The sequence below is a fragment of the Protomyctophum bolini genome, assembly GCF_963924005.1.
Source record: "Protomyctophum bolini genome assembly, chromosome: 5".
Classification (NCBI taxonomy): domain Eukaryota; kingdom Metazoa; phylum Chordata; class Actinopteri; order Myctophiformes; family Myctophidae; genus Protomyctophum; species Protomyctophum bolini.
The window spans coordinates 5311102-5323133 of NC_137866.1; the positions used below are offsets into that span (position 1 = coordinate 5311102).

Consider the following 12032-nt stretch of genomic DNA (forward strand, 5'->3'; position numbering starts at 1 on the left):
ACCCTTCATTCACTAAAACGTGAGACAAGAAATGACATCATCTGTCTCAGCAGGTCTCTGAGGAAGATTCGGCGCTCCCGCCTTGGGTTCCTGGTTGAATATTTTAACACTTTCACGGTTCCAAAGCGGCCAAACTTCCGTGTCCATGGCCCCGTCCGTTTTCAGGAATCGAATCCATCTTTGCATTTGGAGTTGTGGGTGTCCAGGAGCCATCGAACGCTGCCACAGAAGGACCCTGCACGGCAGAACAATCAACCGCAGTAGAGATCCACTAGAGGCCTGACTAGAGGTCCACTGAGTACCTGAATCGCATCGCCCTATAGTATATTTTGTACAGTAAATATGGCTTTGTGTTATCCTGTGTGTAACCATGCCACCACTACCCAACACCCCGTAATAACCACGCAGCAGCACCGTCCTCCAATAGGAGAGCTCCATTCAACGTGGTCCCAACCTAACGTCGTGTTGGAAGTCTTCATACTTCCATCCATAGACTGATTGGTCTAGACGTCACAGCTCCGCTTCCTGTTTCCCCCGTTTACATAATGATAACATATGGCTATTTATTTTACGTCACTTCTGGAAGAAATGTTTATGACCAATGAGGAGCACCAAGCATGTGATTGGTGGAGAGGAGTTCTGAAGACACTTTCCATCTGGCGGTCCATGACCCCTTCCTGTTTGTGCAATAAGAGTCAAAAGGGGGGGGGGGGGTCGGTCGCAGCAGGGGTCAAAGGTTACAAGAAGCGTGTCTGTAGAGTTCAGACATGACTCCCGAAGGTCTTACTCAGAATATACTTTTAGGAAAACGGCAAACTTTCAATTCAGTTGATTTCCTCACTTGCGTCCTGTACTCCCATGTGATCAAAACACACTTCGTTTAGGTAACTAGCAGCACCCTGGGGGTCAGAGGTGGAGGTCAAGGTTTGGATTAAGGTTCAAAGTTCAGAGTTCACATGGGAAGAGGACAGGGGTTTGCGGTCGTCGGGGGTTATAAGGAGGATATCTTGACGGTGTCCTGGGTGTAGGCGGTGGCGCGGGTGTTGCGCAGGATGCCCGGGATGGGCGGGGGGCTCTCCTCGGGGGTGTTGGCGGGGGGCGTGGGGATGCTAATGATGGCCGCCGTGAAGTCTGGCACGTCACAGTTCAGCTTCAGGTCCTCCGTCCGGGCGTTCAGACTGGAGCGGCTGGAGGACAGACACACAGAGGACAGGAGAACACCCAGGAAAACTAAGACGTCAAATATGCACCCAAATGAGATAAAAAAAAAGTCTACAAAGTATACTGAAGGTGCTTCTAAGGGCTATCTAAGGACATGAGCAGACAAACTTGAAACTGGAACACAGTCAAATTGAAGATGATGAATGGGTACTCTCTCCTGATTGGCTCGAATTGGCAACCCTGCACCTAAACATTTATTTTCTGTTTAACTGGAGAGATGGGGAGACTAACCCTGTTACTGAACAAATGACATGGAGTTGTGAGTCAGGGGGAGGACAATTACTTACTACACCTTCTGGGAGGAGAACTACACCTTTACCCCGCCCTACGCCCAAATCACAGGCACTACCCAGAAGCCTCTATGATGCTTCACATCATTCACTCTTCTCGCTGTGTCACACAAAAGCCACATTACTACAGGCTTCTCGCATCCCATCTTCAAAGTCAAAGTCAAGAAGTCAAAGTCGTACGATTTGTCACACACTTTACCGCAGTGAAATTTGTTCTCCGCATTCGACCCTTCTCTTGGAGCGGTGAGCTGCAGCCGTGCTGCGCTCGGGAATCATTTGATTAGTAGATTTGACCCCCCAATCCAACCCTTTGATACTGAGTGCCAAGCAGGGGGAGGCATTGGGTCCCATTTTTACAGTCTTTGCTATGACCCGGCCGGGGATCAAACCCCGACCTCCCAGTATCAGGGCTGACACTCTAACCACAAGGCCACTGAGCTGGTACCCCAGACAGCCTCATTCACTGCTCATTTCCCTGCTCCCCTTTTTCTAAATCTCTGTTCAAGGGAGCCTTATTGGCATGAGAAAACATACATTTACATTGCTAAAGTGGAACGAAACGATCAATACAAATAAAACCTCTCTTTTCTCTCCTACTCTCTCTCTCTCCCTCTCCCACTTCTCGGGTTCCTGCTGGGCGGTCTCTCCCTCCAGTCCACAAAGCTGTGCTGACGATGCGTCAGCAACCCTCCCGGAACCTATACGCCCTCATCCATTCTGTTTCATTCAATAAACATCTTTAACCTTTCTCAAAGGAATATGGTTCTTGACTAAATAAAAATTAATAACCTTTTTGTTTTACTTTTAACCAATCAATATCACTTCAAGAGACAAATGAAGCACCTTCGTCTTACTTTGCACCCAGATTATGAGCTGTTTAACTAGCCATGCACTATTATATAGACCTTTGATCTATGTAGTAATGTTTAACTAGCCATGCACTAGACGTATAGACCTTTGATCTATGTAGTAATGTTTAACTAGCCATGGACTAGAGTATAGACCTTTGATCTATGTTTAACTAGCCATGCACTATATAATAGACCTTTGATCTATGTTTAACTAGCCATGCACTTGAGACTATAGACCTTTGATCTACAGTATGTAGTAATGGAAAATCAATGTTCTGCCTCTACTAGCAACAGTATCCTCCATGGCACCACCTCCAAAATCCTCAATAAACTTCATTATGTCCAGAATATGTTACAATGGCAATAAAGATCTATCCATCTACCTACCTACCTACCTACCTACCTACCTTGTGGAGGGATGCTGGTGGTTTTATATATTTATCGTATGTTTGTGGAGGGATGCTGGTGGTTTTATATATTTATCTTACGTTTGTGGAGGAATGCTGGTGGTTTTATATATTTATCGTATGTTTGTGGAGGGATGCTGGTGGTTTTATATATTTATCTTACGTTTGTGGAGGGATGCTGGTGGTTTTATATATTTATCGTATGTTTGTGGAGGGATGCTGGTGGTTTTATATATTTATCTTACGTCTGTGGAGGGATGGTGGTGGTCTTGACGTGCAGCATGTCCAGCTCCTGGACGCTGCCCCTGCTGACCGACACGGTGGAGTTGGCCAATCGCATGGCGGCTCGCCTCTTGTTGCGCCGCGGGCAGCAGCCCGTGGAGTTGTTGTTGGTGGTCCCCCCCTGCTGGCTGGACAGGGAAGTGCTGCGGCTCATGGTCCTGAAGCCCGACTCTGTCATGCAAACCTCACTGTACCTCATCTCATCTGTAAACTCATGGTTCTGTTTACATGGAATGGAGAGAGAGAGATAGAGAGAGAGAGAAACAGACAGACAGACAGACAGACAGACAGACAGACAGACAGACAGAGGGAGTTGCAAGAAGTGAATTGGTAAATTTGACATCAATTAAGCTCATGCATCGAAAGTCCTGAGATTGTCTTTGACAGACAGAAAGAGCCTTGTGTTACGTATGTTAAACTATGTATTAAAATTTCCGCCAAACAGCTGTTTATACTAAGCATATTACAAAATGTTGGCAAATAAACGTTTCGCCTGGCCTCCCCCCAATTGTATGTAGATGGCAACGCTATGTGAGCATTAAGTCCTGGAGCTACAGCCAACGGTGAGTCACAGATGCATATGGGCTAATACTGTACATGAAAACACCTCATATATTACAGTAGTACGGTGCGAGGCTAGCAGTACAGTAGTAGTGACAGAGGTAAAAGTAGTAGTTATACAGCAATAGTGTGAATTCTTACTGTAGTTTTTTCCAGGCAGTGCAGCAGATGGTGATGTTGATGTTCAAACGCCGATCTGTTCTTCACACACAGAACCGTACTGTCGTCGTCCTGCACACGCACACGCGCACACACGCACACACACACACACACACACACACACACACACACACACACAGTCAGAGTGCGTGCATGCGTGCCGTGCGTGTAGCTATAGTAGACAGCAGTTATGTAATTCAGTCTGGTATAAATAGAAGGTTTCTCTCTTTTCCTCTTTTATTTTCTCTGCAACCCCATTTCTATCTTTACACCACTTAAATATCTTTCTCCATACAGTATCTCCACCTCTCTGGCGTGTCAACCCATTCCTCTTCTTCATCTGGGTTCCGTCTGCCCCACTTCTCTGTTTTTCTCTCTCTTCTTCCCCTCCATCCCTCCTCAGGTATCTGTCATTTAGTTTCTCTCTATTTCTGTCCACATCTCTATACCTCTCAAGTCTACTGCCGTTGTATATTTAATTTTTACACTTTTTAGGTACAGTTCACACACAATTTTACATGATGAGATAAATGACCCACTGCATCGCGGCCCGCTTTTAGAAGGCATCGCTCAAGACACACAGCAACGTTCGTCAGGATCGGGACTCGAACCCGCGACACACTGTCATGCTGGATTACCAGCCTAGGTGCCTAGCCAGCCAAGGCCAGAGTACCGTTTCTGGCGTATAACGGAACGCTTTCAGAGGTTGAAAATAGTTGAATATTTTCAGAAATGCGCTTGCGATATGGGGGTGCATATGTTGGTTTATAGACATACCAACAGTCCTACAGTCATGACTCCGTCAACACCGTCGCTCCCGACATGCATGGTGGGTTAAAACGAACCCGTAGCGGGTTAAAAATCACCTGTGGCTCGCCCGTGTCCAGTTAGGGTCAGGTTAGGGTTTTGGGTATAGGGTGTCGGACCCATGACATGGACCGCTTTTTATAGCTGCCTAAATATCATGACACAAATGCAGAGCCGCTCGTCTGAGCTGGCGGTCTCTATGTCCTGCTGTCAGCCACACCTGACTAATGACTATCACCTGCAACAAAATATATTAAAGAACACGACTCCACTCAGTAAGGCCCTTTCGCCAACCCCACCAAGTACATTTACTTAAGTAGTTAAGTACAATTTTGAGGAATTTACTTGAGTATTTCCAATTTCAAATACTTTTACTCCACTACATCTCAGGTCCAATTATTGTACTTTTACTACACTACCACTTTTATTACCACTTCAGCACTATTTACATTTCGGCCATTTGAAAATAGCTACTGCCTCGGAAAACCAGACGTCTCGGGCCAAGTCCACTTCAATTCGGCACACAGTAGCGCAAACGTCGTTCAGTCTCCGCTGATTTCTGATCGTCTGCACCTTTGTTAAATTGACGCACACACAGACACACAGTCCTCTCTCTCTCTCTCTCTGTCGCTCTAATTAATTAGTCTCAGGTCCTGCAGCTGTGTGTAGTTTCTCCCGGCGGATCCTATGCCACAGGCCCAATCCCAATCCACTCCCTGGCTGACTCAATGAGCCCTCACTGACTTAAGGCCTATTCATAGTCTGGATTTTCGGTGGTGAGGTGACCACCGCTCCGGTGGAGAGCTGACCACCGGAGCTGAAATAACGTTGAGCGGTGGGGAGTAAAAACAGAGAGAAGGGCAGGAGCGGTGGCGGTGGTTTGCTAAAATAGACGTGATAGACATGTATAAATAGGCCAAGCATGTAGGCACTGTGGCGCTGTGAATAAGGACAGTTTTTATAAAGTGTTGCAAAGTGTCAAGAATGGCGGACTCATCTTCAAAGTGCTGTCCCATTTCTTTCACAACAATTTGGAGGGAGGTTTGGAGTCCTTGCAGCCTCTCACCCTCAAGCACTTACTGTACAGCTGACATCACTAAAGTCAATGAGGGTTCAGTTCAGGGCTCAGGGCTTGAGGGAGGCAATTGGGATTGGGCCAATGAAAGGCTACTTTTACTAAAGTAAATAATGTGAGTACTTTTTCCAAAACTGAGAATTTCACCAACCATGTCTTTCACCTGTAAACCTGTGCTGTGACAATATAAAGATGACCTTGATTCTGATTCAGTTGCTCAAACCTCCTCACATCCACATCTCCACTGTATGCACGCCTATCGGTTTGAAACTTTGTTTTTCATATTCTGTAAGACAAGTTAGTTCCATAGAGTTATACTGAAGTCTGTTTCAGTCAATCGTGCCACTTCCATACAAGCCCCCTCACTTATTCTTCTTTTTATTTCATTTTCAGCAGAAAAAGTGCCCTAAACGGCATACTTTGTCTCCATAAAAGGCGAACAAGTAGAACATACCCTAAATCCTCATATTGTTTTCCTGAGACTTTCATTCTCTCCACTCATCTTTCTTTGTTCCCTCTCCCATTTCTCTCTGCAGTGTGTGTGTGTGTGTGTGTGTGTGTGTGTGTGTGTGTGTGTGTGTGTGTGTGTGTGTGTCTGTGTGTGTGTGTGTGTGTGTGTGTGTGTGTGTGTGTGCGTGTGTGCGTGCGTGCGTGCGTGCGTGCGTGCGTGCGTGCGGGGTCCATTTAGAGATTAAATATTTAGAAGCGTCTGTTTCCTCCAAACCTCCAGAGTCTGAAACATTCATCCAATCACATCGCGTGTAACTGCTGACCTCATCTGTTTGTTTCTTCAATTTGTCTGCATGAAACTGCATGTGTGTGTGTGTGTGTCTGTTAGTGTGTGTGTGTCTGTGGAGGGGGAATTCTGTGAGATTGTGTCTGTATTGTATATGTTTAGCTACAGTATGTGCAAAGGTGTGTGTGTGTATACTGTCTGTGAGTTCAAGTTTTTATGTGCGTATGTGTGTTCTTATCAGCCAATCACGTATTGCTTGATGTGCACAAGAGCGTGCACGGCCTACGTGTGCCTGCTTTTATGCGTTGGTGTACGGCAGCGTCACTTTCCAAAATATATATATATATATTTTATGCGTTAGTGTACGGCAGCGTCACTCTCCAAAAATAGCCCTATGAGTTTCAGAACGCATCTCGTCAGTGTAAATAAAGCATTATGCACTCACTGGCAGGAGTACGAGGGGAGGCGTGCACAAGGTTGTTTCTTAGAATACATCGAGCTATTTTTATTTAAATGACATATTTATGTTGACCCGTGATTTATCTTCTTTTTGACTGTGTGCACAATAATTGTACAGCATCTCTCTATTCTCCGTTATACTGTTGTCGTGACTAGAGCCGACAGACTACAGCTCTACTGTTTTTTTGTTTTTTTTGTTTGTTTTTTTATCCCACGATTTTGTAACCCATTTTTCACCCCGTGTCAATTATCTAATGTGATCCTGGGCTCTACACACCCTCCGCCAACCTAGTCCCCATATATGGGGGACATTAGGGGGAGAGCAACGGAGTGTCTAAGTTGCTCCTTTACACCTGACAGAGGGGAGTTTCCCTGGTTGGACGTAGCGCGTGGATGGAACACGTTATTCCGAACAATTCCTTTCCCCCTCCATCAGGCGCCCCGGCTGGCCAGGGGGAGGCAGTTTAGAGACCAGGATTACTGCATATTTTTTGTGAGGGTACCTCACACAGGGAGAACATGCAAACTCCACACAGAAAGGCCCTTTCGCTCGGGTATGGGTACTGATGACGCGGAGGAGGAAACACGCCACCAGCACCCACAGCGTCCCCAGCGGGAATCGAAACCCAGGACCTTCTAGCTGTACTGTTTTTAAGTCTACACTGAAATGAAAATGTGATATTTAGGACTGACTGCCACGGTGTTACTTAATGTTATCTATAAGTGATCAAATCACATTGTGTATTCAGACATCGCCGACCTATTGATTTCTGTAACAACGTAACAGAACAGGCGTGAGTAATGCGTAACTTATGATCTGCCGCAGGACAGTGTGTCCCATACTGGATCTAAATTGTGCTACTAGTGGAATCATTCATTATAAAATAAAATAATTCATTAAATAACATTCGCTGACAAGGTTATCTTAAACATTCACACGCGCTAACATGATTTTAACATAATTAAGCAATATTACACGAGAGGGTGTGGGTTAACATGATTATTGCCAAATTGATGTTTTTGAAGTGAGATTTTTGAAAAATCGAAGAACCACTGAAAACTGTCAGGATGTAGAAGGCATTTTTAGAATCTGATCTCAGGTCAGAATGGGTTTTAAGTATGAATATGTATGGAGATGGATATGTATGTTCCTGTTACCCCCAGACAGCCTCCGTCTTCCTTGTATTGCAGGAATGCGTTGGTTGTTCCTTTCTTCGCCATTCGGATCCTCGCAAGACGAACTTTCTGTTCAACGCAAAGAAACAACATCGTCAACACTGTCTGACACACACACACGACGCACATGCACGCGCACGCGCACACACACACACACACACACACACACACACACACACACACACACACACACACACACACACACACACACACACACACACACACACACACACACACACACACACACACACACACAAGCACCCATGCACAGAATAAGTTAATAAGTTGAAGGTTGATGTGAGAGACACACATTATTGATTGTCCATATCCTTACCTTTCAGTTCAACAGAGCATACATAAGACATATACTGTAGAAACACACTGATCCATAATATCGATCTGAGCTCAAACTAATTGGAAGGAAGGAACTTATGTCAACACCTTACTTACTTTGTTTCCTTCAAACTTAATCTAGGTTCAAGGTTCCTTTAACGTTATACCATCTTGTGTTACATAAGAGTACAATATTTTTTGTTTCCGGTGCCTAAGACATTGAGGCAACAAGAGCACCGTACCAATAGTACTATTATAAAAATAACGAAAAATAATAATACTATGGTTTATAATATTAGTAAACGTTATATACTGCACACTAAACTATACACTATTGTGGTAATATATGTTGTTGCTGTAGGGCAGAAACCTTGTTTTTCAATGTATGTTTTCACATAAATTAATGAATGCCATTTACAACATAGAAGAGTGGCACACTGAAGTCGCGTCGCGATGTGGTGCTTTGTGAGCTTGTAGGTAGGTTTATTTTGTTTTATTCATTAATAATAAAGAAGGAAAGGTTTTGTAGGTTGTACCCGACAGCAACCATTGTGTGTGTGCGTGCATGCATGTGTGTGTGTGTGTGTTACCTGCTGTGCTCTCATCTTGTCAGCTCTCTGGTTCTGGTGGTAGATCCTGGAGAAGTTGGAGACGATGACCGGGACCGGCAGAGCGATGACCAGCACGCCGCTCAGAGAACATATGGACCCAAAGATCTTACCCGCTACCGTGTCAGGAACCATGTCTCCATACCTGGAATAACATGTATTACAATACATTAACTACCGTGTCAGGAACCATGTCTCCATACCTGAAATAACATGTATTACAATACATTAACTACCGTGTCAGGAACCATGTCTCCATACCTGGAATAACATGTATTACAATACATTAACTACCGTGTCAGGAACCATGTCTCCATACCTGGAATAACATGTATTACAATACATTTAGGCCTGACGTCGAAATTAAAAAAATGTCTTCTGAAATACTTCATGTTTCTGTATATCAGTGGTGCTCAATATTTCATGTCAAGGACCCCAACAATGATATGTAATTGGCCGCCGACCCCCATCTGAAAATATGTTGTTCCAGGGACCAGCATGCAGAAGCAAAGATTTGAGTTAAAAACGTTCGCTGTGAAAGAATATATATATTCAAAGATTCGTGCCGCATTTTCACGATTTTTCAAAAATAGCAGACCTACAGGCTACAAGCTCGTAGCGCGCCACCATCTGCTATTTTTCAATATCTAAAGTATAACAAAATGCTTAGTTAAAACACCAAAAGGGGTTCCCGTCTAGAAGCGTTAAAGGGACACTTCACCCTTTTTGCAAAAAAATATATGTTAATGACGTTTAGAAGATTTAGAACACTTTCCTGGGGGTCTTTATGTGTGTAATATGTGGTTTTAGATATTTTAGATTTTAGCAGTGAGCCCAGTGTCTCTGAACTGGGTTCACTTACTTCTTGGACGACAAGTTGTCTCAGTAAGACAGCCCTCCCCCTATCCACAAGGAGGAGCAGTGCACCAAAGCATTATGGGAATTGTAGTCCAGGAAGTAAGTGAGCATTTCCATGTCCATGACATCCGAGACACTGGGCTCACTGCTAAAATCTAAAATATCTAACACCACATATTACACACAAAGAACCCCAGGAAAGTGTTTCGTCATTAATAATCATACCTGAAACATTTGTAATATATTGATAACAACAAAGCTCAGTGCGTGGCCTCAGTGTTTGAGTGTCTGCAACCACAAATATGTACATGTGACTTTACAGAAAAACAAGCCCAAAGTTGCTTGTAATAAGCAGACATGGCAACACCGCCATGTACTGTGGTCCTACCCCCCCCCATGAGACTTACAAATCCCAAATGTTTATAAACAAATCCCAAATGTTTGTAAACAAATCCCAAATGTTTATAAACAAATCCCAAAATGTTTATAAACAAATCACAAATGTTTATAAACAAATCACAAATGTTTATAAACAAATCACAAATGTTTATAAACAAATACCAAAATGTTTATAAACAAATCCCAAATCCCATGAGACTTGGTCCTACCCCCCCGACCATGAGACTTACTACAGGTAAACTGGAAGTGGTCCTACCCCCCCCATGAGACTTACAAATCCCAAATGTTTATAAACAAATCCCAAATGTTTGTAAACAAATCCCAAATGTTTATAAACAAATCCCAAAATGTTTATAAACAAATCACAAATGTTTATAAACAAAATCACAAATGTTTATAAACAAATACCAAAATGTTTATAAACAAATCCCAAATCCCATGAGACTTGGTCCTACCCCCCCGACCATGAGACTTACTACAGGTCAACTGGTAGTGGTCCTACCGGAGCAGTGGAGGGAGTGGCGTGGGGAGAGATGTGGAGATTTGGGCAAAGTTGAAGATCAGAATATTGATTATTGAATGTCGTTCACTGACAGTAACGGAGTGGAGTCATCTCTCAATGGAGCAGACGACCGTCTGGGGTTTCCAGACTCCAGGATTCAATGAACACAACAGCTAGTGTTACCATAGTATAAGGCTCCATTTTCAACTTCTCTGTCATACCAACCAAAAAAACAGTTTTGTCCCAACCCGACCCTTTGGTGTGGTTTTGGGCTTTAGACTGCATTGGGTCTCATGCCATATAAGACTTGACGACAACAAGGTCACTCTGTCCTGTGCTCTCTCTCTCTCTCTCTGTCTATCTCTCTCTCTCTCTCTCTCTCTCTCTCTCTGAGTGGTAAACATCGTGTCTGCCAGCTGAATGGTCCATTTATCCGTAGATATTCCGACATAGATTTTGCAGATCAATCTATGAATCTATGAATTGACCAATCATTAGTTCATCATCATCAATTTTTATTAAATGAAATGTATTTTCAATAATATAGCCTAGTTGTATATCTGTACATTTCTCAGACCATCCAATTTTCTGCCTCATTCGACCGCATAATAATTCCATTCAAGGTTAGTATATTGTTTGATTTTACCTTACTTTGCTTAAAGGACAACTTTAGTTTTTTTCAACCAAGGTTCATGTTTTAGGCTGTTATTAGAGAAAGTATAAAAGATGAGTGTTATTCTTTTTTTTTTCATTTGCCGCTTTCTTTCGTTTTAGGGATTTTAGCTGTTTTTGACAGGGGGGCGGGGGCATTAGAGCATGGGGCTAAATATGCATTTCTTTACAAAATCTTATAGCGATTTTTTTTATTTTATTATTTACTATAGTGCTATACTAGACCCCAAGAAATTACATCTGGCCACAAAAGATCACATGATCTACTGAATGTGTCAAACTGACATATTGAGCCTATGACAAAGTGTGCGCACGGCTACCTTCATATTCAGTAGATCCTGTGAACTTTTGTGGCCAGATGTAATTTCTTGGAGTCTAGTAGGACTATAGTAAATGATAAAAAAAGAAATCGCTACAAAACTATGTAAAACAAAATACATATTTAGCAGCAAATGAAAAAAATTGAACACTTATCTTTTACTTTCTCTAAAGAAAACAACCTAAATCATGAACCATGGTTGAGAAAAACTAAAGTTGTCCTTTAATAATTGTGCTTTTATTGTCTGTAATTTTCTTCTGCTGTGTTCTCACTATCTGTTGTGTTGATGAAATGTACTGTACAGCACTTTGTGGTAC

The 12032-nt window shown here is 43.2% G+C and overlaps 1 protein-coding gene across 1 annotated transcript in view; it reads right to left on the bottom strand.

The window, feature by feature from the left end:
- Positions 1-991: 991 nt before the first annotated feature.
- kcnd1 (potassium voltage-gated channel, Shal-related subfamily, member 1) overlaps positions 992-12032 on the bottom strand; it is a gene marked incomplete at both ends in the record, with an annotated part of 47196 nt that continues 36155 nt past the window's right edge. Inside the window, 5 exons of the mRNA XM_080763850.1 lie at positions 992-1187; positions 3015-3271; positions 3754-3843; positions 8007-8093; positions 8948-9110. Of these exons, the coding sequence (XP_080619976.1) occupies positions 992-1187; positions 3015-3271; positions 3754-3843; positions 8007-8093; positions 8948-9110 (793 nt within the window). The remainder of the gene's footprint in view (positions 1188-3014; positions 3272-3753; positions 3844-8006; positions 8094-8947; positions 9111-12032) is intronic.